Source organism: Taeniopygia guttata, chromosome 19, assembly GCF_048771995.1.
Source record: "Taeniopygia guttata chromosome 19, bTaeGut7.mat, whole genome shotgun sequence".
NCBI lineage: Eukaryota > Metazoa > Chordata > Aves > Passeriformes > Estrildidae > Taeniopygia > Taeniopygia guttata.
In genome coordinates this window covers 5,065,449-5,092,660 of record NC_133044.1, presented here as the reverse complement: position 1 = coordinate 5,092,660, position 27,212 = coordinate 5,065,449, and the positions used below count along the sequence as shown (strand labels likewise).

The following is a 27,212-nucleotide window of genomic DNA, read 5'->3' as shown; positions in this document are numbered from 1 at the left end:
CCCTGCTCTGCACGTTTTAACACCCTCATCTTCTTACTGTGCAAAATAAGCTCTTAGCTGGTGAAGAGAGGGCTTTTATCTAGATTAAGGCTAAGACCAAGCAGGGAAGAGGCCTCTGGGTTGCTCAGGACTGTCACCATCTGCTGCTTGATGAGCTTTCTCTTCTCTTTGCTGAACCTTCTTGTGGCTTTGGGTTAATTTGTGCTGGGGGGAAAAAATAATCCCCGAGTGTCTGGCTGTGCCAGGGAGAGATTCTCAATGTGGGGAGCTGGTAAAAGAGGCTCTGGGGTGTAGGAAAGCTGAGAAATCATCATTGTGGTGATGAGAGAGACCCTAAAAATGCTGCTCTGAAAAGGGTTTGGAGCTTCTGCAAAGTCAAAGATCTGAGCCATGGCTGGGTGGTGGCTGAGTTTTTAATGCCAGTTTTGCTGAGTGCTGCTGGTTGTTGCCTTTAATTCCTCAAAACTGGAGCCCAGGGACGTGGTGCTTCCAGTTCCAGGATATTTTCCTGCCCTGAGTGCCCCTGGCACGCTGAGCAATGCCACAAAGGGGAAAGGAGAAGTAGATCCACATTTCTCAGCAGTGCTTTTGTATTTTCCTTCAATTTTAGGTCTAAATTTTGGGTTGTGGCTCACCTGCATAATTCATCTTTTCTTTCTGAATTTTGGATGCTCCAGAGCCCATTTGGATTCTCTCCACCTGTGTCCTCTTCCTTCTAATCCCATTATTCTTCTTCCTTAAAATGCTATTTTTCTTCCCTTCTAGTTACCTCCACTGATTTTTTTTTTTTGTGCTGTTATTTTCCTCTTGTACCTCTGCTTGTCATGATGAGAGAAAAACAATCCTGTCTGCGCTGAAAAACTTCAATAATTCAATTGGGAGGAGCAGATTTTGCCTTTTGTGGGATCACCTTGTGACGTCCTGTTTCCCTCCCATTCCTGCCTGTCTGCATTCCCTCATTTTTTATCCCACCTCTTCTTTTTACGAGCACATTTCCCACCTGGGCTGGATTATTTAGGAATGTTTGGAGCTGCCTCCCTCCCCCTCTTGCCAGGAGAGGAGAATTTGCTGCAAAAAGGCTTCACCCACCCCTCGTTTGGGGCAGGTTCATGAATTTTTCTCCCAGGGAATATGGAAAAGCCCTGAAGCTGGAGCAGAGCAAACTCCAGGGATGGAGAACTCTGGGCTGGAAAAGGGAAAATCCTGGGTTCCATCAACTTTCTGACCACAGCAGGAAGGGGAGACCTTGAAGAGGTTAAAATTAATTTAGATGGATCCTTTTGGGCATTTTGGGAATTGGGGCTGCTCCCCTGGGGATGTGCTCAGGGATTAGGAGCAGCAGGATGTCAATGCCTGCTGAAATCTTTGATAAAACCCAAAGCGTTGACTCCCAAATCCTCTCCGCACAGTTCCCCACACCAAAGCTCCCTGCCCTAATTCCCTGCCAAAACCTCTCCAGCATCGCTGTTCCCTGCACCCCAAAGGAAATTCCCCAAGGAATTCCCAATCCTGCAAGGGAAGCAAAGGGTGGCGTTTCCAGATGATTCCAGAAAATGCCTGGCAGCTTTAACCTCCTGCTAAACAACTTTAGGCCAGTGTGTAAACAGACTTTGGGTTTTATAAACATGGGATCCAGGCCTTGGAGCAGGAAAAAAGCTGGAGCTGTCCCGCCAGGGGAGGATGGATCGCTTCCGGCAGCCCCAGGGAGTTTTGGTTTTGCTCAGGGTTAAAGGTCCGAGTTTGGCTGGGAATATTTTGCATGGGAAATCGTGGGGGAGAGAGGGGGAGAGCAGCTGAATTTGGGAAAAGATGAGGCTGGAGAAGTGTTTTGGGTGGGTTGGATGCCCAAGGGTGGGGAGGCCACGCTGCCCCTGAGGGATCAGTTGGGAAGAACATTTTGGGATTCATCCTCCCACGGGGATCCCTTTTCCAGAATCCCTTTTTCAGGATCCATTTACAGGATTGTTTTCAGGATCCCTTTTCCAGCATCACTTTTTCAGAATCGCTTTCCATGATCCCTTTTTTAGGATCCCTTTCCAGGATCCCCTTCCATGATCCTTTTCCATGTTCCCTTTTCCAGGATCCCTTTCCAAGATCCTTTTTCCATGTTCCTTTTTTCATGTTCCCTTTTCCATGTTCCTTCTTCCATAATCCCTTTTCCATTATCCCTTTCCAAGATCCCTTTTCCATTATCCCTTTCCAAGATCCCTTTTCCAGGACCGCAGGCAAATCCCTCCACAGCCCATCCCTTTGGATTGAGGGAACACTTCTGGAATCTAACAAATATTTTTCTGCTCTTCTGATTGGATTAAACGACTAAACACTCATTAGTGGCAAAATAACCCCAAACAAATGAACAACCACCACTCCAAAACCTAAACCAAGAAAATCCCATTAACTCTCTGAGAAATCAGTAAAACCTTTGCTGGAATTTCAATTTTTTAAAGTTAAAACCTTCGAGATTGGAGGGACCCTCTTACGCCTGCTGAGGGCAGTGGAGGAGGAGCAGGAGCTGCTGGTGGGGTAAGGGGGTGGTGAAACATTTTAGGAATTAAATTGGTTTGGCCATGAAAAATCTCAATTTCCAACTGTGGCAGCCAAATTGCTTGGAAAGGGACCTGGGTTTGTTTTGAATGTTAATTATTTTCTTCTAAAAATGCTTCTACAGGTACAGTCGCTTCAGTGCCATGAAAGGGATGGGGTGCAGCAAATTAATAATTTAGAAGGAAATTTTCCATGTGGTGCTTTGGGGATTTTAGCAGCCCTGTCCCCTCTGTGGTCACTTTTCCTCCCACATGGGGAGCAGTTTATTTTCCTCCTCCCTGGCCCCTCTGTGACCCTGGGCCGTGCTGAAATCAGATGCCAGAGCTCAGGGCAGATTTCAGGACTCTATTGCAGCAATATTTCTCTGGCTGCTCAGGTTCCCCTTTGCTTTGGGGATATTTTTTCAATTCTTCTTCCTTTTGCAGCTGAGGCCAAAGGCAGGGAATTAATTCAAAGGTGAACACAGGAAGATTTCATCCACTGCCAGGAGGAAACATGAATGCTTCTACCTGAGATTCTTTCATTTCTCCTTCAAAACACCTCTCATGTGATGGTTCTCAGCATTTTATTGCCCCCTTTAATCTGGAGTTTAATTCATCTGCAATTTTATCTCACAGCATTTCCACCCTGTCTGTTGTCAGAGCCCAATCAAATCAAGCTTAGCATGAAGATGGCTCTCTGTCCTTTTAAAATCACATTTTTCAATTTGGCCTCCTTCCCCAGAGATTGCTGAGACTCACTGCTCTGCTCTTGCTGCATTTGCTGGGGTCTTACTGTAGGGTTGATTTTTTAAATTTCTTTTTGGAGGAAGAGATAAAAACCACATTAACTCTGGGATTCCTTTAAATGCCATACTGAAAGTAGTATTTCCCTTAGTATTTGTCACACAGCGAGCAACACCAGCATGGCTCTGATACTGATAATTTAAATTAATCCAAATTATTCCACCCCAATCAACAGCAATTGGGAATTCCCAGGCTGCCCTTCAAAGCAGGACCCTTGGAAGGTGCAGGAGGGAATAACACTCTGGGATGGAGATCCTGAGGGATGTGCACATCTCCCACCAGCAGTGCTGAGCCTGGGGCTCACCCTCCTGCTGCCCTGGATGCTCCTGGTGCCTCTGCATCCCTCAGGGACAGCAAATCCAGCTCCTCCTGGGGGTGTTTGCTCTGCCCTGCTAACGAGCTCACACCCCACCCTGCTGCCTTTTATTTATTATTTTTTCTCATTTTTTTCCCCCTGGCTTTGTGCTGTGTGCCATAAATGATCAGGAGCAGTGGGTGAACTCCCTGCCTTGCTGGCAGAAGTGTCAGGAGGGCAAAGGTTGGGCTTTGTTTGTTGACTCAGGGCCGTGGTTGCCATGCAGAACCCCCTCCTTGGCCAGGAGCCTGCCCCTCCTCGGGGAGGGGAGGAGGTTTGTGCCTTCAGGGTGCCCCATTCCACCGGGATCCCGAGGGGATGGGGATGGGGGTGCCCCACAAGGGCTGGATGGGGCTGGAGAGGCTCCTGGTGCTGACAACGCTGCATCAACAGCCAGTTTGGAAGTGGTTGAAAATGCACAAACGCCTTTTTTAAAGTGGTGGAAAGTCAGAGGTGGGCTGGACTTGGTTCTCCACGTGCCTCAGGACCTGAGGGCACTTCTCCCTCCATCCTGGACGGGATGCTCTGTTTTTATGGCCGTGTCCCTCTGGGGGAGCGCGGGGAGCAGGGAACCCCAGCCCTGCCTGGGTTTTCCCTTTCTGCTGCTTCTCCATCCTTGAACTTTTTTGCTGGAGAGGTGAACTGACCTTGCTGGCTTCTTGCTGTACCACAGACTTACAGCTGAGAGGAAAGAACAGGCTCTGGGATGAACCCTGGGGTCAGGCAGAGGGTTTTAGGGCTGGGAGCACCTTCCCTGCCAGCCCTGTATCAGCAGGACTGCGGCTGTAGCCCCACAAGGATTTTGGGGCACAGTGTCAGGCTCCAGGTCTGAAATGAAGCTCCATCAGTTGGGCTTTGGGACACAGAGCCTTGCAGGGTCCCTTTTTTTGCCCTCCTGGCTCAGATCCCTGCTGCCAGCAGAGAGGAGTGCCCTGTCCAAAGGGAGGGGCAGCTGCAGTGTGCCCACAGAGAAATGCTGCTGGAGGGTGCCACCACCCCTGCCACTGCCTGCTGTTGACTTTGGCTGCCTCTCCCGGCCTTCCCGGGGACATTTACTGCCAGCTGAGGCCTCTGCTGGGCACACACTGAGGGTTCTGCAAACCTGTGATGCCTTGGGAAGGCAGGGATTTATTAAAGGATCTCCTCCATGGATCCACCTTGGGCAGCAGCAGAGCCCAGCCAGGGCTGCACCCAAATGAACCAAAATGGTCCCAAAATGCACAACAGCTCACGGGGGCTCTCACTTTTATAAGTTCTGGTCCATTTGCATATTGGAGTTAATTGCCTAATTACAGCTTTAGCCCAGGCAGTCCCACCCTGCTTGTTTTTCTCTCTTCGAGCCACCATTTGTTGGAATGCATGAAACAGAAGCCCGAGTCCCTCAGAGAGAGAAAAGAATGCAGGGTTTGAATTAGAACCTCTAGAGAAGCTGAAATACATTAAGCCTCACAGACATGAAGTAGAAGTGCAAGTTTTAGTTTTAAGTAAATAGAAATGTATCTTAAGTGCCTTAAGAGACTGTGTTAGCCAGTAAAAGGCCCTAAAGCCTAGTTTAACTTAGCTCCAGACATAACAAAAACATAGCAGAACATCGCTTGGGTTTCTAGATAGAATAGATAGAACTATTTGTGTAAATAGATAAAATTATATATGCAGATTTTAGGTAAGAAAACAGATGGTACCATTTACAGAAATAGATAATTTTACATTTTGTGTGAGATTTTGTGCGAGAACTGACCCTGCTTTCCGTACATTAGAATTAAGTTCATATTGGTGTAGAAAGACTGTTTTAGAATCCTGTTTTTAGCTGATTGGATGATTTATTAATAAAACACCCCTGTAATGGGGTGCAGATGATAATGATGAAGGGAAAAAACAAGAGTGGCTGCTGCTTTTGCTGCTTCTGCTCAAAACATCAGGACTCTATGCCAGAAAGCTTTTAGCACAGACTTTAATAATTACTCTGAACTGATGTATCCATGCAATAAACAACTTTACTGCAACCAACAACTGCTCCTGCCTCTTTGAAGACCCAAGGCCCAGAATAACTGTTGTTTATACTTTTTGGGCCTGGAGCTTGGAACAGTTGTCCTTGGTCAAGCTGGAAAAGGATTATTTTATCTGCCTACCCTGTGCAGGGAACTTGCTAACACCTAATATGAAGCTCAGACCCACACACTAAAGCAGCGCAGAATCCGAAAAATACAAAAGCTAAAACCTGAGGTATCACCCTGTTTCCCCATCTGACTTGACTGACTATGGCTGAAGCGTGAAATGGAGTTTTTGGCCCCTGGGCTGTGTTTTTGGGGGAAGACACCCGGTTCTGGTGGTGTTTTGGCTCATGTGCAGCACAGCCCTGCAGAGGAGAGCCAAACCCTGATGAAGTCACTGGGGCTCTGTGCTGTTCTCGTGGTCTGTGGATCAGAATGAGTCGAGTTTGAGAAACAATTGCAGGGGCCTCCAGCTCTTTGGTGGTGGGGAGAGCTGCCTTTTATCCACCACAGTAACGTGGAATTTGTGTGTTCCTGGATGTGCCATTGCACGGGGAGCAGAGAGGCAAAAACTTCTCATGTGGGATTCTTTTTTAAAACAGTTCCAAAGCGTTTTCTGTGTTGGAAAACATCCCCTCATTGCTTTGGGATTATTTTAAAAACAGTTGCACAGCATTTCTGTGTTGGAAAACATCCCCTCACATCAGGACAGGGTCTGAGGCCACTGCTGGGGCCTCATCACCCCAAAGCTGATCCCTCCCAGGCCCTTCTGGAGCAATCCGTGTCCTGCAGCAGGTGAGCAGAGCCTGGCTGGAGGAGTTGCTCACCAGGAGCTTTATCTGGAAGCTTCAGTCTGTGCCCTGAGCCCAGACTGGGGAGTTCCTGAGAGATCAGGAGTGATGGAACACCAGGAGTGAGGGAACACCAGGAGTGAGGGAACACCAGGGGTGATGGAACACCAGGGGTGATGGAACACCAGGGGTGATGGAATATCGGCTGGGGAGCGGCTGGAAGGAGCAGCCCGTGCAAAGGAGGGGTGGAAGGGCTGGATGGGGATGGGCAGGGGGCACAGGTGGTGATTTCCAGATGGGCAGCAGGGCTGGAGGCGAGGCAGGACAGCAGGTGCAGCAGCAGCCAGGCTCGGTGTGGCAGGACGGAGCACCAGCATCACCCGCAGGGGACAGGCAGGGGGGACCTCCCCCGCCTTGGGCACATCCCTGAGGGACCGAACGCCATCGGATCCCCTGGGTGATGTGGCTCCGGCGGGAATCCCTCCCCGGGAACCCCGGCGGGGATGCCCCCGGCTGCCTCGGGGGGGTCTGCCGCAGTCCAGCCCCATCCGCGCTGCCCCGCCCGGAGCATCCCCCAACCCCCGGGAAGGAAGGACGAGCCCCGTCCGGCTGCGGCTTCCTCCGCAAGCCCTGCCTCGGTGCACGGTGCCCGCCCCCGGCCCTCCCCCGGCTCTTCCCCGCTCCGAGCGCCCCGAGCCGGCCGGGCCGAGCCGAGCCGAGCCGCGCCGCCTCGGGGGGAGCCCCCAGAGCGCAACAGTTGCCCCCAAACCGCGGCCACCGCCCCTCGGCCCCGGGGGACCCCCGGGGGACCCGTGAGCACCGGGAGGAGGCTGCGCGGAGGAGCCGCCGCCGCTTGGCCGAGGCAGCGCCCGGAGCCGCCCGGAGCCGCCCGGAGCCGGCGGTTCTGCCTCTCCCGGCGATGGAGCGGAGCGGAGGGGCCGAGCCGCGGCTCCTCCCGGCCGGGCGCAGCCGCCCCATCCTCCGCCTGCGGGAGCGGAGCCGCCCCGCCGCCCGGCAGCGAGCCCTGTGCTGAGCCCCTCCGCATCCCCGAGCCTCCCTGGGCATCCTCGGAACCTTCTGTGCATCCCCCGACCCTCTGTGCCCCCCCAGCCTCGCCACCCCCTTGCATGCGGCCCCCGGGCTGCGGGAGCCGCTGGCCATGGGCACGAAGCAGACCAAGGGCTGCCAGCCGGGCAGCGCCGGGGAGAGCCCCCCGGGCCACCACCGCAAGAAGGTGTCCCCCAGGGAAAGGGGGGATTTCCTGGCTTCCCTCGTGGCCAAGTCCGGAGAGAAGTTCGGGAAGGGCGCTGGCCCCGGCTTGCCCCCGTACCACCGGCGGATCTGCATGATCCAGGACATGCTGCTGCTGGTCAAGCAGGGCAAGCAGGAGGAGGCCACCGAGCTGCTGAAGAACCTGCGGCAGGTGAGGATGGGCGGCTTTCTCCGGGGGAAGGGGCTGCGCCGGGGAAAAGGCAGCTGAAGAGCGACTCGTGCTGCTTTTAGTGGCAAACGGGGGCCACGCTCCGCTTTTGCGGCTCTTGACTCGCGTGGCGCAATTTTGGGGAAGTGGCTGAGGAGCTGCGGGGTGGTCAGGGTGTCACAGAGGGGGAAATACCCCCGGGGATGTGCTTTGCGTTGTCTGCAGCGAGCAAACGCTGCCGGGTGTATTTTTCCCCCTTTCCCTCCCTTGCTGGCGCTGGTGGCTCTGGGGTTTGCAGCCTACTCCAAGTGGTTCCCACTCAACTTTCCAAAAGTTTGGTGTTTCAAGCAGCTCCGTAAAAGCGCCGAGGCGATTGGAGTTGGCAGCTTTTGAGAATCAGCTCTTTTCTTGCTGGCTCAGAAATACCCAGAGCTGGCAGCGTTGCTTTTTTATCTTTTTAGCGCACAATCGCCTGGTGGAGTTTTGCTGGTGTCGACTGGGGCTGGGAGAAACGAGACGCTCTGGGGCAGTGGGGAATTAATCGTAGGGAGCCCGAGACCTTTTGCCTTGAAAAATCTGTTTGAGCTGGGCATTAGCTGGGAAACAACAGAACGGAAAGTTGCTGTGAGCAAACAGAAAAGCAAATTAGCATTTAATCTTTTCTGCTGATAGGTGCTGATAAAAAGACCCGAGTGCTCTGGGCGTTTTCAAGGCTCTGGGGGTGCGGAGGACTTTGAGGAGCAGCGAGTTTTCCATGCAAACCTAAAGCAGATCCATCTTCCAGCTCGGGTTTTCTCCCTCGGCTGTTCGGTGTAACCAGTTCTGCCGGCCGGGGAAAAGTTGTTCAGATCTCTGCTGGGCATGGGGAGCGGCTCTCTTGCCCTATAGTCTGTCCATGGCACTGATCCGGTCCGGTTTTCTTTTGGGATTTTGTGTTTGGGGTTTGCTGCTAGCGGTTTGTGGGGTTTTTTTTGGTTGGTGTTTCCCCCTCGTTTTCTTGTCCAGGTAACTTTCCAGTGTTGTTTGGGGCACGTCCCCATTCAGCCCACTTCCATTTCTCCCTCTGCCCTGCAGGTTTAGGGTTATCTTTAGAGCAACCCAGCTGAGAAATCCGAACGGTTTCATATGATTTATGTTTTTTATAGAAAACTCTCCCCACTTTCCACTTTGGGATAAAATGCTTTTTCTGAGATGAGTGAGCTGCCTCTTTGGGTGTTGGGGGTGGAATTCCTTGGGACAGTGACCTCTCCATTTGGGATCTGTGGGAGCGTGGGGGGTTGAGTTGGGCAGCAGATCAGAGCCCAAATGTTGCACCCTCTCAGCCACGCCAAACCTTTATCGTTGTCGCAGCCCATTGGAGCTGGCAGAAGGGCAGGTGCTAATTTTAGAGGGTGTTTATCTCAAACACCTCCCCAAAAAATAAATCTTGGGGCCTGCAAAGTGCCAGGAATCACTCTCACGTTCTCCCTGGCTCCAGACTGGTTTTTCTCAGCGATGCTCAGGTCTGTCCTCACTCTCTGTGCAGAGTCAGGGATCTGGGATGTGTCACTGTGGATGCCCTAATGACAAACCTGACCACGGGGGAACCCCCTCATCTGGCTGGAGATTGGGAGGAAAAAGCTAAAAATTAATCTTAAACTGCTGGGGGAAGCAAGGAACCTGTTACAGTCAGGTGCATTTCTGGCAGTGAGTGTCTCTGAAGAGCTTGCTCTGATAAAATATATCATAGAGTGTCAAAATAGAGAACTCGTTGTCCTAGATACTGTAATAGACTCCAAGCAGGTTTTTAATGAGGTGATATTAATCCCTGCCTCCAGGGAGGGAATGTGGGATGCCCCACTGAACAAATCCTGTCTGTTCTGGGGTTTTCCAGCAGCTGGATTTTGGGAGGGGATGTTTTAGGAGGGCACTGGTGGCTCCAAGGGACCACTTGGGTTGTTCCCACTCCAGCAGGAGCCTTCCAGAGCTGAGCTCTTGGAGTGTCTCAGCCTGAAAGTGAGGATTTGGGGAGAAGGACGAGTTTCCCACTGTGGGAGGGGGTGGATGGATGAGCCTGGTGGGGCAGAGACTTTTCCCTGAGCCATTTTTAGGGCGTCCCCTGCAGAGGAACTGTGCTCCATGTAGGTGCTGCTGTAAAACTGGGCATTTTCCAGCAAAACTGGGCTTTTCCCAGCAAACCCAGTGACCTGGTGCCCAGCTCTCAGCAGAGGTTTTTTTAAATCCCAGGCATTTAGGTCACTGGAGCCTTTCCACAGACTTCAGCGGGCTTTGAAGCCAGCCCAGCATGCTGCTGAGGGGTGGGTGACAGCATCCCTGCCTTTGGAGGGGCTCCACAATTTATTTTTTTTATTTTTGGAGCAGGATGAGCACTTGGCCAGAGCACAAAATCTTTGTCTTTTAGATCAAGGTGCCATAACACCCTGTCCTACCCACCCACTGCAAGACAAGGTTTGGGGGGTTTTTTTTGCTCCAGCATAAAGTGTGTTTGGGCAGGGCTGCAATCCTGTATTTTAAACCTGCTGGAGCAGGTCCTGCCCTTCCAGTCTCACCACTGGCACCAATGCCCACTGTGGCCTTTGCATTCCACCCCTTTATTTAGAATTTATTTAGAATTTGTCCATCCTTCTCCCTCCCCTGAGGTGGGAGCGAAGCTGCTTTCCTTACAGGCTCCTCTAAGGATTAATTTGTGTTTCTGGGAATGCCTGGAGGTTGCAAACAACTATAAAATACTGAGATACAAACTGATTTTTTTTTTTTTGCTTGTTTAAAAATATAAAAAGAGTGGAGAGCAAACAGACTTTGCTTCCTCAGAGAGGTCAGCAGTGGTCTCTGCTGTGGAGGCAACTTGATCCCACTGCCTGCCCCCAAAATAACGCTCCTGTTATTCCTGCTGCCAGCAGCCATTCCAAAGGGTTTGTGCTCCTCTGGCACAGCCAGGCTAATGTAAAACTGAGCTCCTGAGATGTAGAACACTCATTTCTTTTTCCTTCTTTCTGTTCTGGAGCCCAAACCCCACACTGCAAAATTCAAATCCCCCAAATCCCAACAAGTGCCTGCTGCTCTCCTTGGCTGAGGTGTTTTCCCTCACGGTGCTGCAGGGAGGATGCCTTTGGCATAAATCCAGTGGAAAGACACTGAAATAATTAACATTTGATTTCGGCTCGTGTTTGGGGTTGCCAAAGGCTTGCTAGTCACCTGGAGGGAGCTGCTGGTCTTCCATGGAAGTAATTCCTGCATGGAATATTGGAATTTACCTGGCATGATGTGACTTCCCAGGTTTACCTGGCAGCATCTTCTCTGTTTTCCAACAAGGAGCTGATGCAGGGAGAGGCTAGAAAATGAATTTATTCAAGGTGTCCAGCACTTGGGAGATGGGAATCCATTCTCAGACCCTCACTCCATCCAGCTGGGAGAATCCCATCTCCACTATTCCCAGTACCACCGGTAGCAGAGCAGGATAGGTTTGAATGTTACAGAGCGTGGCACTTTTTTATTTTTACTCTTATTTTCTCCCCCATACTCTTGAGTTTCGGTGGTTAAGGCAGCCAGGCGCTGTCAGTATATTAAATTCTGGGAGTGTCTCTCCTGCTGGGGAGAGGATTTGTAAAACAAAGCATGTTTTCCTCCTCCCTGCTGCCAGAGGATCGCTTTTCCCAAGCGAGATGGGGAAGCGCTTCCCAGCACATTACGTTGCACTCAAGGAATTTGCCATTGGTTATGGCTCGAGTGGAGCTTTGGCTGCTGCTCTGGGCTGGTGGGAGAGGGGAGGAGGAGGAGGAGGAGGAATCCAGCAGATCTGAGCATCATCTGCACAGGGCAGGTGAAGAACATTCCAGGAATTAAATGGGGAAGGAAAGCAAAGTATGGCAGTGGATGCCTGGGTGTGGCCAGAAGCCAAATGCCAAGGTCCAAGGTGTGGCACCACTTGCAAGGTGGATTCTCTGCCGTGCCAGGGTGTGGAGGGCAGGGGAGAGGGCCCCAGATGGGCAAAAACACCACAAAAAATCCCATTTGAAGGAAGGGCTGGGAGAAAACATGTTCAGTGCCCCCCAGATGTGCTCTGTGCCCCCCAAACGTGCTCTGTGCCCACCACATATTGCAAACTGTGGCAGCCCCTCCTGGCTGTGGCCCAGCCTGGGGTCCCTGGGGTTTACCCCACAAACATCCCCGGCTGTGGGTGCAGCTGTGCCCCTGCCCCATCCCAGGGGGGATTTTCCAGCCGGAGGTTGTGAGGAATGAGACACGGCCTGAGCAGCCTGGGAACTGTGTGGCACAGGGATTAATTAATTAATTAATTAATTAATGATGAATATCTTCATTGTAAGAGGGGCTTGACTGGTGGGAATAGTAAAACACCAAAAAAATAAAAAATTACAAATACTGCTGGATACAGCTCACTTTGGGCTCCTGTGACTTCCTCCTTGAGACACAAGAGCAGAGAAAAAATGAAAATATTAGTGGCTGGACTCTGTGCTTCCTCCCGGCCCTGTGCAGCCCAGCCATGGGGCAGCATTCCCATGGAAGTGTTCCAGGAATGCTGCAGGAGCTCAGCACTGCTGTGTTCGCCCCCCAAGTGAACTCCTGGTCCCTTCTCCTGCGTGCTCAGTGCACCAGAGGTGACCCAGCCTGGGGTCTCTGGGCTGCTCCCAGCCTGTGGCTGCCAGCAGAGGACGGGGATGAGGAATTTTGCAGGTTTGGAGTGGTTTTGGCTCGAGTGGGAGGTGCTGGGGCTGAGGGAGAGCCCTGCCCTGGCTGCAGCAGGGCCCCCAGGGTGGAAGTTGGGTAACCCTGCTCTGAGTGGGGTGGCTTTGGGATGAACCCTCATTTCCTCTGCCTCAAGCTGCTGCTGAAACCCCACCAGTGCTCCCCACAATGCTTTTTAACCCTGAGGCTGCTGGAAGCGTTGACAACAAATATCTCTGATATTCGGGGTGTTTTCTCCCCAAAAAGAGTTTCTGGTGCTCCCAACCCCTGCCCTGCTGTAAGATGCTCCCTCGCTTTGCCTGTTTCCCATCCTTCTGCTCCTTTTCCATCACCTGTGGGATTTGCAGGTGGATGTGCAGCACGGGATTGGATTTAATGATTTAATTAACCTGCTGGAAGGTGGCTGCTGCTGCTCCTCCTGGGGGAAATGTGGTTCTGGGGGGAGAGGAAGGCTGGGAGAGGTGGGGTGTGATAGAGGGTGGGAGCTGGGCTGGGTTAGGCTGGGATGGGTTAAGCTGGGCTGGGCTGTGTGCTGTGGGCACCTGGAACAGGATCAGGTCCTCCCTGTGCCCTCAGTGCAGACAGAAACCTCCCAGCTGGCAGAAGTTAATGGTTGTTGTTCCACCTCAGCCCCTGTTCAGCACTTTCTCTGCTTATGTAAGAGCAGGAATGTGTCTTTTCTTCCCCCCAGGCTCTGCTGTTTTCACACCTGATGTGAAATGCAGCACTCGGGGCTGCAGACAGCCTGGCATACACCTTTTTTCCTCCCCTCTCTTTTCCTTTTTATCTTGCTTCAGACTCTGAAAGGCAGGAGTGTGAGGATGTCTGCTCTCCCTGGCAGCGTGGGTGTGTGGGCACAGCCCTCCCTGCACATCCCAGCACTGGCATGGGGCTGTGCAGGGGGCAGGAATGGGGGTGATGCACCTGAAATTCAGTGTATTGGAGCTTCAGTGTTTGATGTGTTGGGGGCTTTGTGGCTGTGGCCTTCTCTTAGCTAAGGGAGGTGGTTATACATTAATATTCATTTCATTCTCCTACAAGCGATGTGGAATTTTTTTAGTATTCAACATCTTCAGGTCCTGGCCAAATGCCTGATATGATTTAATGCCTGATTCTGTTTCTCTTTCTCTGTGTGTGTGTGTGTGTCAGCCTCCTTCTCCTTCAAATTTTGGAGAAAAGATCACTGCATGGTAAATTTAATCTTGCCTGTAAAAGGACAAGCAAATTGTCCATCCCATTCCTCTCCAGGCCGAAGGTTACAGCTCCAATTACTCCTGGCTCTGACCTTGCTGCTGGAGAGCAGGAGCTGCTTGGAGCTTTCCAGCATTCTCAGATCTTTTCAAGACTCTTTATCTTTCAGACTTGGTGTCTTTCGAAGTCAGAGGCGCTTGCTTTGAGCTCTGGAGAGAGCCTGGACACGCAGCAGAGCCGAGGGGAGGGAGCTGCCTTTTCCTCATGCCTTTGGGTATCTCAGTGGATATCTCATTCCTCAAGGCCTCTTTATATCACAATAATCTTCCCAGAGTCCTGGCTGTCCTGCTTTGCAGGGCAGGACTCGGGGTTGATATTGGTGGGGGAATTTCTTTACGAGATGTTTCTGCCTTTTCCAGTGGTTCCCAAGTCCTTGTTGGCCCATGGAGGTTTTCCTCGAGGTCTGCTCCTCCCCAGCCCTGGATCCTGCTGCTGGCTGCTGATTTCAGTCCCTGAATGTCCCCTTTGCCCGTGGGACTGATTTCTGAGTCCAGTTCCAGTTCCAGCTCCCGCTGGTGCTGCCCATTCCCAGAAGCTCTCAGGGTTTGCATTTGGAGGAGGTTTCAGCGAGACCCTGCCCAGGAGCAATGTTAGTTCCAGTTCCAGCAGCAGTTGTGTGGAAATGAAGGTTGGTTAATTAAAGGAGAGGCCAACCAGCCAGCCTGGAGCAGGAGCAGGGTTTTTTGGAGGATGGGGATTTGTGTGCTGGGTTTTTCAGCTCCCTGCTTTCTGTTTAGGCACAGAAAGTGAGGAAATGGGTGTTGGGGACAGGAGCTGCAGCTCTGTTTTCTGCCCTCCACCGAGGTGAGCGAGCTCTGTCTGTCCCTTCCTCCCACTCCAAGGACAAAAACACGAGACTAAAACCTCTTTGAACAGTTCCTGTGCCTTCACTTCTCTTTGTGCAGAGATTCCCTGGGTTTTGCCTGGTGGAAGAGCACAGGGCTTTGAGCCAGGAGCCCCAGTGCCATGGCTGGGAAATTCCCAGAGCTTCCCCTTCTCCTGTCCCAGGGGATGAGCCCACTCTGGAGCTGGGAGCAGATAATTCCTGCCTTGTTCTGCAGGGCTGTTCCTTCCCCCCTGCCCTCCCCAAGGCCAGGATCTTGGCACAGCAGTGAAATCCCAGCAGGGGAAAGCAAAGGCTGCTGAGACAGGAGAGCAGACAGTGGTGGGAAATGGTTGCTTTGGCTGGGGATGTGCTGAGGGATTTTCCTGGGACACCTCTGTCCCCGTTCCCACCCTGCCTGCAGAGCTGCTGGTGGAGCACAGAGCTCCTGGTGGGGGCTGCTTTGGGATTTGGGGCATCCCACCCCCAGTGGGAAGTGGGATACAGGAGGTGGGGGGGTTTGGACCTCAATCAGTGAACCCCAATTCCCTGCACAAGGATGAGCTGAAGCTGCTGCAGCCTCTGCCCCAGGTTTGGTTGGTGTTGAGCAAATCCTGGTTCAGCCTGAGCTCCCTAAAATCAGGGCAGAGAAGCCCAAATATCTGTAGAAACAGGACTCAAACCTTGCCAAACAGCCCCAAAGCCTTGGTTCATCCCAGAACCCCCCGTTTATTTCCATATAGATACAATTCTCCCCTCTCCAGAAAGGATCTGGGGGAAATCTTGCTCCCAAATGTCTCTGTGGGCTTCCTGGGCTTGCAGAGAAACAATTTGGGATGAGAGTATGAATGATCTACACTCATTATTTACATCAAATCATGCAGGATTTGGTTAAATCTTGATTTAAGCAGCCTTTTTTTTGTGTGCGGTTAGGATTTTTTGGGGGGGTCATTCTATAAGAAAGAGGATGTTTTCCTGTTTGGTTGTAAAAAGCTGCTTCTGCTTGGTGTAATTGGATACTTCCTTTTCTGAGGAGGGAGCCTGGTGTATCTGGGGACATTTATTTAGGCAGCTGTGTGGCTGGGTGAGGAATTTTGTGTGGTTTTTATTCTGGTGGGAAATGGTGAATTTGGGGTTTGCAGGATTGATTTGTTGATTGATCCTTTGGTATTTCTGACTCGAGTTACAGGGAAATGAAAGCAAATTTAAAGAGCAGAAAAGTGGTTTTGAAAGTTTTTTGATCAGTAAATACACTCAAAATATGCTGGATAAGAAAGCAGACAAAGTAAATGTCTTGAAACAGATTTTGCATTTTAAACTGGTTGATTCATTAAGTGGAGTATTAATTGTGCATGAATTACACTTTTGGTCACTATAATTACAGATCTTGGTCTCGTTTTACTTGCAGATTGGAAAATGTGCATTTCTCCTCTGTACTCCTGAGTTTTTCATTGCCTTGCTGAAATTCAGTGTTAAACTGGAATAAGCGAATGAAAATCCTTGATATTGGAACAGATCCTTAAGATCGTGGAGTGAAACATTTGAACTAACTGAAATTAAGATTTTTCTTTGTCCTTGTGATATAACCAAACTCTCTCCAAAGTTATGTTTGCACTTCACTCTTTTCTGGTTGGTTTTATCGCTGACTACCCTAAAATAATTGGCAACCATGTGCTGCCTACTTGGGCTAACAGGAGCTAAAATTTAAATTTAAAAATTTTAAAAATTGTTCGATTTTAAAATTAAAGCCTGACCAGAGGCTGGCATCAAATTGCTGGTTTAAAATCCGAGTGGTTTAAAGTAAACATATTTAATGCTTAAAGCTATTTTATAAAGCAGCATTAATTGAATTTTAATATCACTGAATTGAATCCTTGGGCAGCTCAGTCATTAATTCTTCCTTAACAAGTTTGGGCATTTCCTGGTGATTTTGATGAGCCCAAATCCTTTATTTTCTGGAGAGGCTGAGCCAGCTGGGAGGATCCCACCTCCAGTTTGGAGGCACATGCCAAGGTGGATCCTCAAAGGAGCATCCAAATTCCCTGGTGCCAGACAGGGAGGGAAGTTGCTGTGAAAGCCTTCAAGAAAGATTTTACCTTCCAACCTTCTTCAAATACCAAATACCAAATCCCAGCCCCACTCTACCTGATGGTTCAAAATCTGATGCTGCAAATAAAACCACACAAGCATGGCATAAAACATGGGAAAGGCTTAATGTCTTCCCTTCATCCCCAAAACTGATTTTGCTTTGTTGATACAAGTCAGGGGTGAGGCTCCCAGCTCCCTGCAGAGCACCAGGATGGGAAATGGGAGGCTTTGCAGCCACCCTGCAAAAAATGAGGGTAATTTACCATGCTGATGGTCTCATCATTCCCTTCCCCATTTTTCTGTGGGGTTTGAAGAGGGAAGCCTCCTCTGAGCAGTTCCAAAATTTATATTTTATTGTGTGTGTGCCACTCCCAGGCTCTCAGGCTGTTTCATGGGGTCACAGAGTGCCTGTCCAGCACAGCTGGGCTGTGTGTGCTGCATTTGGAGGGGAATTCAGAGCATCAGCAGGACCCTGGTGACTGTTCCTGCTGAGTTTGGGACTCTGCTTTTCATCCTCTGGATTAGAGGTGGAACCCTTCACCAGGTACCCCAAAAACACGGAGTGTCACAGTGTGGGTGATTCAAGGAGACTGCCAGGGCTTCAGGCTGGCAGAGGGAAGGTTTGGATGGGATGTTGGGAAGGAATTGTTCCCTGTGAGGGCAGTGATGCCCAGAGAAGCTGTGGCTGTTCCATCCCTGGAAGTGTCCAAGGCCAGGTTGGAGCTCCCTGGTCTGTGCAAAGTCTTCCTGCCCATGGCAGAGGAGCGGGAATGAGATGAACTTTAATGTCCCTTCCAACCCAAACTAATCTTTGCACAGATTTGTGGATTTGGGAAGGGGAAATGTTTCTCAGGTGGACGTGCACAACATCTGCTCTCCCACATCTCCTTTTTCAGTATAAAAATCCAGTCTTTTCCATGGCATTCTTCTCTCTTGCCTTGCTACTTTAGAACAAAGGTGGCAACAACCCCAAGAGCTGCCAGGACTCCAGGTTTTCCTGGATTTTAGGATGTGTGCATCCCTGTAAAGGCCCTGGGTGCCTTGTAAACAACAGGGGCCGTGGGTGTGCAGCATCCAGCACAGCCCTGCTCCCACATGGGGACCAGCTGCTGGAGCTGCACCACTTCCAGGCAGGAATTCCTGGCATTTCTTGGCAGGGAAAAACGTCCCAAAAACTGACTTTCCAGTCCATGGCACTGGTCATTCAGTGGGAAGGCTGAACTGTAAAACAGGAGCAGCTTTGGTGCTTCTCCTGAGCTCTCCAGGCACAGCTTCATTTTCCCTCTGGTTTCCTTCCCACCCCTTTGGCGTCCAGAGGATGGAGAATCTGGCACGGTGCAGTGACAGAGTCAGCCTTACACCAGTTCAAGTTTTGGCTGTGATAAACTTCTCCATCCTTTTTAGATGTAAAGCAGTTTTCGGATGAGATAAACTCTCTGAAATGTGGTGAGGAATCTCTGCTTGGGGTGCTTTCATCTCTTGTCCATCAGCTGCTGTTCTCCACCAACACAAAAAAAAATAAATCAGGCAAACTCCTTTCCTGAAAGAAAATAAATCAGCTAAACTGTTTTCCTGAAATATCTTTTTGAAAAAAGACCTTTTAGTGTTGTCGCATCGCATAAATCAACTTTATTTTCCACGAGGACTCGTGTTTGCTTGTGTGCCCTCCCTTTGGAAGAGGGCAAAAATACAGGAGCCTGGAATATTCCCAAAGGCAGGAATACAGTGCCATTCCCACAGGCTGAGATCATTCCATTGATTGTAGGAGGATGGGAATGACATTTTGCAAAAATTCTAGTGGGACCCAGTGCTGACCAAGCTCCCCCAGATGTTCCAGCTGTGACTGACCCATCCCAGAGCCAGCAGGATGCTGGCTGTCCCACCAGAGGAATGCTGAAATCCCCATTCCTGGAGGGGTTTATGGGATGTGGGGACATGGTTTAGTGGTGGGTTAGTGGTCAGACTTGAGCTTTTCCACCCTAAATAATTCCAGGATTCTTTACCAGGAAAAAGCTTCTCTACTCCTCATTTTTCAGAGGGAAATGGAGCAGAAGGGCTGAGCATCCCTCTGGCAAAGGGGAAGGGAAGCAGAGAATTCCCAAGAACAGGAATGAAGTGCACAGAAGTGGCAGGGCCACGAGTGGGGCTCGGAGCAGCTGCTCCTTATCTCTTCCTGAGCAGGCACATCAGGGAAGATAAAGTAAAAAGGGAAAAGATAACACAGATTGAGTCAGCCTGGCTCTCAGAGGGAGGTTTTTCCAACCTATTTACTTGTCACTGGTGATTTTAGACGAGCCTGTGGGACTTCAGAGAAAACCAAGGGTTTTTTTCTTCCTGTTTCATGCCTTGCAAAATGGAATCTTTCTTCCAGCCATGAATTTCTGGCATTTCTTGGCACGGGAAGAAGGTCCCAAGGCAGGTTTGGTGTCACTGTGTGCTAAAAGCCACCCCATGGCTCACCCACATCTCGTGTATGTGAGGCTGGAGGTGTCTGATTCACCACCCACCAGTGCCTCCTCCACTTTAAAACCAGCTCAAAGTCTGTATTAGTCATGTTTTAATGATATTGAAATCAGCTGCTCGTGGCTGTTTGAGGAATTCCAGCCCGGGGTTGTGGATGTCTCGCTGGGACCGGAGCAGGGAAGGGGAGGCTCAGCACAATGAGCTCATCCTGGCTTTCCTCTTGCTCAGCTCATCATCCTCCATCAGGTTTCAGGGATTATTCAGCCCCGTGGTTGTAGCTGGGAAACGAGATTAAGGACTTGGTGCTGTGTCCTGAAAGTTTCTGGGGCTCTTATTCCTCTGCTAACTTCAAGGGGAGCTGCTGGTGTAAAAAATATCTGGCTATTTTGGAGTTGGAAAATCAATGTTCTGTGCTTGCAATGCCAGAACTGGGAGCAGGAGCTGCAAGCCACAGACTTTGTTCTGGCACCTCTGGGAATATCCTGTGGCCACAGCGTTCCATGGGATGCAGCTGAGTGTTCCCAGGAAGGCTCAGCCATCCCTGGGGAAGCAGGAGGGATTAGCAGGGTGCTCTGTTACCCATGGCATTCCAGGCTTCTCCCTGGGGACACTTCCTGGGCTGGTGTCACATTGTAGGGGTCGAAGGGAATATCCCAGGGCATGGGGACATGGATGCTTTGCTGATATTCCTGCTCTGGAGTTTCTCCCTGCCTTGTTCCTGGGTGTCTTTTGGTCCTCACCCCAACAGTCAGGGCTGGGTAGAAGCCCCAGATGGAAGGAAATTCCTAATCCTGCACAGCAGCTGTGACTCAGCAGTGGGAGCAGCAGCTTTGCCATGGATCCTCTCCTGCAAAGGGAGCTCCAGGCGTGGTTTCCATCACCCAGCTGGTGGCTCCTTCTCCTCCCTGGGGCCACAGATCCATCACAGGCTCCATTTCCCTGGCAGAAGCTCCCTGGGCCAGGGTGTGTTTTGCGTCTCCTGGCATCTCCACTGGGAAATGGAATATCAACAACAGCGATTTAATGGCCCTGGCTGTCAAACAAAGCAAAAATATTTGGATTTTAGCGGAGGTGGGGGGTGGTTGGCACCTTTTATTGCTGAAAATGGGATGTGATAGTGCCTGTCCCAGCAGGAGGGATGCCTGCTGTGGGGGTCCTGTGGGTTTGGGGGTGCAGTGAGCAGCCCTTTCCCTCACAGGGGACCCAGACCCCACAAATAGGGCACAGCAGAAAAGCTGTTTATTACCTGTGTCTGTTCAGCACCCCCAGTGAAACCTGGGGAGGGTTTCCCTCCTCAGCCAAGCACAGAGGCTCTCGGGCCAGCTTTGGGTTAATCTGTCACATCTCTGGACCAGCAGCCACCACCCTCTGGCCTTTCTGGAGCCTGGTGTGTGGTGAAATAAAGAGAATTTTAGTGGCACTTACTGGAAATGTTTGCTGGCTCTGGAGGGCAGAGCACTCTCCATCAGCCCAGCCTGTGTCCCCTGGGATCTCATTCCCTGATTTTGTGCAAAATGCTTCTCCCACTGCTCACTTGAGCTGCATCTCACTCTGGGGTGTCCCAGTCCTCCCCTGGGAAGGGAGCTGGGTGGAGGGAAGAAATTTTGCTTAACAAAAACCTGTATGAAGCACTCTGCTAATCCAGCCTCTCTGACTCTGTTGGGATTTAAACATGTGCTTGTAGTTAATCAGGTATTTAAGTGGTTTTCTGACTTGGCAAGCCTGAGAGGAGATATCCCAGAGGAGAAGGAGAGCAGAGCCGTGGCCTCCCAGCTGAAAGGCTTTGGAAATGGGGATGCTGAGGGCAGCAGTGCCAGTCTGGGGGTGTGGGTTTAACTTTCTGCGACTCAGTTTCTCCTTTTGTTCAGGGGGACACTCTGCAGGGAGCTGTGAGGCATCAGAGGTGCCCCAAAAGGCAGTGGTTTGGTGAAACAGGACGAGTTGGGGTCGGTGTTTGTCAGTAAATGCACCTGAGCTGAGAGTGGAGGGCACAGGAAAGGTCCTGCCAGGTCCTGCCAAGTTCCAGAACTGGCACATCCTGGAGAGGAGACACCCAGGGTGAGACCAGAGGGGTTGAGAAAGGATTTTAAGGGAAAACAGCCCCCCTCACTCTTTGAAAAGCTGCCTGGGGAACTCCCATCTCTATGTGGGGCTGCTCAGGAGGGGTTTTATGGAGTGTGAGGAAGATTTTTTCCCTTGGCTCATGGATTTCACCCCTGAGCAGGGAGGTTCCCCCCCTCAATCTGGTTTTCTTGCTGGGTATTTCTGCTGGGATTGCTGTGGAATTTGTCTCCACATAACCACCCAGCATCACAGCACTGATGTTATTATGCAAAGTGTAGATTATTTAACCACACAAGTTTGTTTTTTTTTAATTTTATTTATTGATTTGACGTTGCTTTGAATCCCATTACAGGAATCTGCTTTATTAATGGACTTTGTCCATGCTTGAGATTAACTGGGGATGCTGGATTTGCAAATGAAAGAATTGCAATTCATGCTGCCCATATTAATTACTTGGGTTTCCTGGGGGAAACCTTTATTTTTATTCCACTCCTGTTGCTTTGTCTTAATTCAGAAAATTAGTTTGGTACTGTGGGATTGGGTTGGTTTTTCTCCTTTGCTGGAATTCCCTTTTAACAGTTGGGAAGATACTAAGTGGTTTCATGGAATAGGCTGTTCCTGAGGATAAATTTTAATGCAAAAAAGGGTCTGGGAGCTTTTATTTCAATGTTTTGTTCAACCCTACTTCCTCCTCTTTTGCTTTGTGCTAAAATCTCTCTGTATCTTGTTCCTTCTGAATCTTTACCTCACAAAATCTCCTAATTCCTGCAGTGACACTCAGACAGATTATTGTGCTGAGTAATTCCACTCTCTTTGCTGGTAAAAACCCAGGGATATGCCTGGATTTTGGTACATGCAGGTATTGCTATTGATCCAAACCCATTTTTTCCCTGTGCTCCTCCCACCCAGGCTCCTGCAATGGTGTAGATTAACCCCCAGAAAAAAAAAAAGAAAAAAAAAAAGGTTTGGCATGATTTTATGGCAGTCAGCTGCAATTTGTTCACTTAAATTATCTTTTTGTCATGCTTGCATTATTCCACAGCAGCCAGTTTGGAGAGTTAATTGAATATTTGTGTCTCTCAAAGATGCCTTCAATTACTTCCATTGAATAACTCTGGGAGAGAGCTGTGATGAGGAATCACTGATGCTTATTTTCTGTATCAGAAATATCTGAGGCTTTATTCCAGCACCTATTAAAGGATGCCAAAACATTCCTAGAGTCTCCCACCCCGAAATTCCACCCTTTTGAAGCAGAGTTTAGCATCCATTGAGCATTAACAATGCATCCCTCCATGGCTAATGCAATAATAATCAGCTCAGGGCTTGCAAGTGGGAGCAGCTTTCAGACAGCAGCTCTTGGGTTGCAGCCTCTCATTGTGTGTGCAGGGGTGGATTGATTTCTGCTGGGTCCAGGAGGCTTCCAGGTGAGGCAGGAACATCATTATTGATGCTGCAGGTTCTGGGGGATGCTCTGGGAGTGTTTCCTAGGGCTGGGAATGAAAACAACACCCCTGGATAGCTGTGGGCAATCCCCACCTCGGGATTTTTGGCTGCATTGATCAATCCCCCAAAAGCATCAACTTTCTTTCTCTATTGTTGGATTACAGCAGTTCTGCTGGCTGAGGAGGGCAAGGGGGCCATCAACAGCAACATTTCTGGAGTAGATAAAAAAGCAAACATGTTGTTTCAGTGAGATTTGCAATTCTTTCTGTTTCTGCCTGCTCCTGGGAACAGCAGGATGGGCTCATAGAGGGTTTTTAATCTGTTGTACATCTGGAGACCCACGCTGGCCTCCTCCTGAAGCCCCTCATGGTGACACTACTGGGCCAAGACAATAAATCCTGATCCCTTCCTAAGCAGAGCCTGGTTTAGATTTAATGGCAGAGCCTGGCAGCTCATGCAGGGCTGTGTTAATTGTGAAGGGAGGGTAATTTTGAGAAGGTGCCTGGATTAGAGGAGTGAGAGGTGAGGACTCCCAGTGTCTCATTTGCTCTGTTAGACCAGGGCCAGGTCAGGCTGAGCTTTCCTGCATCCTCCATCCCATCAGCCAAAGCTCAGCTCTAGCAGGATCCAGTGTCCTGTCCCAGGCAGGATCCCTGGCAGCAGCTGGGGACCATCTGGCCCAGCTGCAGAGCATCTGTTCTGCCATGCAGGGCTTTCCACAGCCAAATCCTGCTCCTTCCCTTGCTGGGATCTGCTCCTTCTTCTCTCCCAGTTCCCCTGAACTCGGAAGAACTTCATCACCGGTGAGACCCGTGCCCCTTCCCCACGGTTTAATGGGAGTGGTGACACCAGAGTCACTGGGGAAGGACAGAGGGTGGCAGGATGCACAGGCAGCACCAGCCTTGGTGCCTGTTTGATTCATCACCGAGGCTGGGCCATCTGGGTGAGGGGTTTTGGACTCTTTTCCCAGCAGAGATATTTGCAGGGATGTGCAGAGTTGGGGTTGTCTGGCTCAGGGAGTGCTGAGATGCGGGTGGGGATGAGGAGCAGGCTGCACCGAGTGGGCTCAGTGTTGATCCAACAACTCCCATCAGCTGGACGGGGGTGTGGGGAGCCTGGTCTGTGATTCCAAGCAGGGAATTGTGTGATTGGAATGCTGCTCTTGTCCCAGAACCGTTCACTTGCTGCAAGCCCAGGCAGCACTGAGAGCATCCCTTCTCTCTGAGGGCAAGTGATTCCTCCCCCTCTGACAGTGCCATCCTCTACTTGTGAATCTCTTCCCCTTTCCTGCAAGGATCCCAGTTCTGCTTTTCTCTTTTGTTCCTGTAAATACTTATTTTAGAGCTGTTGGTGGATTTACTGCTTGTGAGGGCAGGGTAAGAGAGCTGCACACACAAATAAAAATCTTTAGTGGCCATCAGGCATCTCCTGTCACCTCCCAAGGACAAGAGTTGTCTGAGCCTCGGGTTACCTCTCAAAAAAAAAGAAGGGGTGCTGAAGAAAATAATAAAAATCTAACTAATGTGGATGGGTGATCAGCTGCAGAACAGATGAGGCTGATTTTGGCTGGGAGAGGGGGCAGGAAAACCACACAGAGTTCCCTGCTCGCTGTGCTGGGAAACAAAGGTGAGAGCAGCACGAGGGGGATTTTCCTGCTCCACTTGCCTCAACACTGAATGTCGAGGATCAGCTAATTAGAGGGGCTTTTCTTGGCAGGTAAATGAGAGAGACAAGCTCATCCAGGGACTGAGTCAGCCCAGCTGTCTCCGAGCAGGATGAATCACCATCCTCACATGAACTGACAGCACACTGAGCTTAGGTGGCAGCTCTGGCTCCTTCCCTGACAGGAGATAATAGGTAGCCTGTCCTCCAAGTCCATTTTCCAGCAGAGATCTAGAAGGCTTTTTCAAGTGAAAATAAGTATATTTTTTACAGCTGGGAGCTGGCAGCACAATGTGGTTGAGGTTGAGGCTGATCCTGGGCATCAGTCCCGTGCTGGGGCAGTCCTGAGAGCTGCTCACAGGGCAAAAGGGATGAGAAACTGATGAAGTTCTGCTCCTGACCTGTGGTTTGGATACTCCAGGCAGCACCTGGGATGCTCCAGGAAGCTCTTTGGGCAGATATACAAGAATGGAAAAGGCAGATTTGATTAAATTGGTTATATTTTCATTTACTGCTTCACTGCAGAGCTGTGAAGGGGAGGCCCAGCAGCCAGACTGGGGTTAACAGGGTGGGTGTTGTGCAGGGTTGATGCATGAACCTTTTTCTTTGGGTTTTAGCCAGGAATGTGTGGGGCTCTGGGTGGAGCTGGCTCCCAGGACCTGAGGGGGTGGGAGAATGACCCCTCAGTTGTGCTTTGCTCAAATCCTCCTTAGATTTGCAGCTTTTTCTGCCTCTTCCCTTTGCAGGAGGAAAACTTCGTGGTGTCACTCTGCTTGGGAGGGTTCTAAAGAGTCTCATGTGCCTCTGGGCTGAGCCTGCTGGCAGGCTGGGCTGTCACCCATCCGTCTGGGAGCAGCAGGAATAAGTGACAAGTCCCACCAGGAGCCATCTGGTGCAGGCTCTGCATGGCCAGCAGGATCCTGGCTTGGGGCTGGAGCCCCAGCTGGAGCCCCAACCCCAGGCTTGGATGGAAAATCAGGATTTGGGCAGCTCCTGCTGCTTTAGGAGGGATGAGTGGATGAGATTTGGTGAGCTCAGGGCAGAGTTGGGTTAAAGGCAGTGGTGAATCGGAATTGTTGGAGTTGTTCAAAGTAAATCCTGGAGTCACCTTACCCAAAGAGAGCTTCCAAGCTTTTCCTGGGATCCCAGTGGCTCTGTAAATCAGCAGAGCTGAGGCCATCCTCATTAAACATCCACAGGCACTCTCCTGAAGAAATCTTAACTGTGATCTGGCCAAATTCCAGTTGGAGTCATTGCCTTTGCCTGGCAGTATGAAATAAAAGAGCATTTTTCTGCAAATCTCCTGTTTTCAGTTGTTTATTATCTGGCTGGCAGCATCACATCTCTGCCCATTAATCCATCTCTCCAAGTTCCTCCAATTCCAGCCTCCTGGAGGGGGTTCAAGCTGCCACCATTTATTATTTGAGTCAGTCTGCCAGGGAAATATTTGCTCCTTCCCTGAAGCATCGACTCCCTTCTCTCACTGCACCCTCCGTGCTTGAATGAGCCATTTGTGGCTCCCAAAGTGATATTAACTCTGTGAAACAGAAAATACTCCACATATTTAAATGCTGATTTTACTCCAGGCTGGTGGGTTGGACGTGAAATGTGCAGCAGCAGTTGCTGGTTTCTGTGGAGGTTCCCAGGGTGGCTTTTGGGACGCCCCATCCAGGTGTGCTGAGCTCCCAAATGCTGCCTGCCCTCCTCAAAAGTGCCAATTTGATCATGTCTGTGTAGCTCAGGGCTGATTTGTCCCAAAATATGTTGTGACATCATTACCTTTGGGGTGCTTTACTCTTCTCTCAACCAGAAATTGATTCCTGCCTTAAAAATCTGTTTTGGGGAAGTGTAGGTTGGATTTTTCTCACAGGACAGGGGTTGAGCAGCAGGATGTGTCCAGCATCCAGAGAAACACAGGGCTGAGTCACATCCCAACCCTCCCTCTGAGCTGACCTCCCTCCCCACACTAATCCCACCTGCTGGAATCATTTTTCCCAGATAACTTGGAGCAGATGATGGATGGAACACTGAATTAATCCTTCCTTCCTTTGTGCCTGACTCTTGTTTACAACACCAACCTCCCTGCTTGGAAATTCAGGATGCTGCACTGAATTTAGTGGAGATAAAGGAGTTTTGGAAGAGGTGCTGGCCAAACCACCATCTCTTGGGATATTTGTGAGCAGCTGTGATGAGTTGGTTTTTTTTTTTTGCACAGGAACCTCATTTGGGCAGCAATAATTCCGTGTGAGTGAAAACAACAACAGCAGAAGCTGCTTTCTCAATGACTCCTCACAGGGACCTGCTGCATTTTCCCCTAATTACAATTCACTTTGCAGTGATAAATAGTTTAATAAGCAAAAATGGGCTTGGCTGTGGTTGGTTATAGCTCTGTGTGGCTTGGGGGATGCTGGGACTCGTGGAAACACAACTTGGAACTTCCAAAGGCTGGGAGCTGCAGTTTTGGCCAGCAGAAAGGAAGAAGTTGTTGTTTTACCTGGCATGAGGGAAAGATAAGTTGGGGATGCAGCTCCCAGATGTTTTGCTTGGGTGATGTTGGCCTGCAGAGTGATGGCTGAGCTCTGAGTTTTGGGGGAAAAGAGCTGTTTTTGTGGTTTTTGCTGCAAACAACAGGTTGGGCACAGCATCCCTGTGCCTCTCACTGGGCTTGAGGTTTTATTTTCAAAAATAATTGGGTCTTTTTATACCTTTCATGGCTGTGGCTGGGGAATTTCTATTGCTGGTTGCTGGAGGAACACGTTGCATTTTTTTCTGCTGGGTTTTTGGATATAAATTTCAAATTCACCCCTCAAGGTGGGGTAGGTAGTTGG

The 27,212-nt window shown here is 50.3% G+C and overlaps 1 protein-coding gene across 1 annotated transcript in view; it reads left to right on the top strand.

Annotated features, from left to right (window-relative positions):
- The first annotated feature begins 7,124 nt into the window (after positions 1 to 7,124).
- The window catches only part of LRRC75A (leucine rich repeat containing 75A), a 60,222-nt gene continuing 40,134 nt past the window's right edge, over positions 7,125 to 27,212 (top strand). The window contains exon 1 of the mRNA XM_030287891.4: positions 7,125 to 7,889. Coding sequence (XP_030143751.4) covers positions 7,626 to 7,889 — 264 coding nt within the window. The 5' untranslated portion in view covers positions 7,125 to 7,625. The remainder of the gene's footprint in view (positions 7,890 to 27,212) is intronic.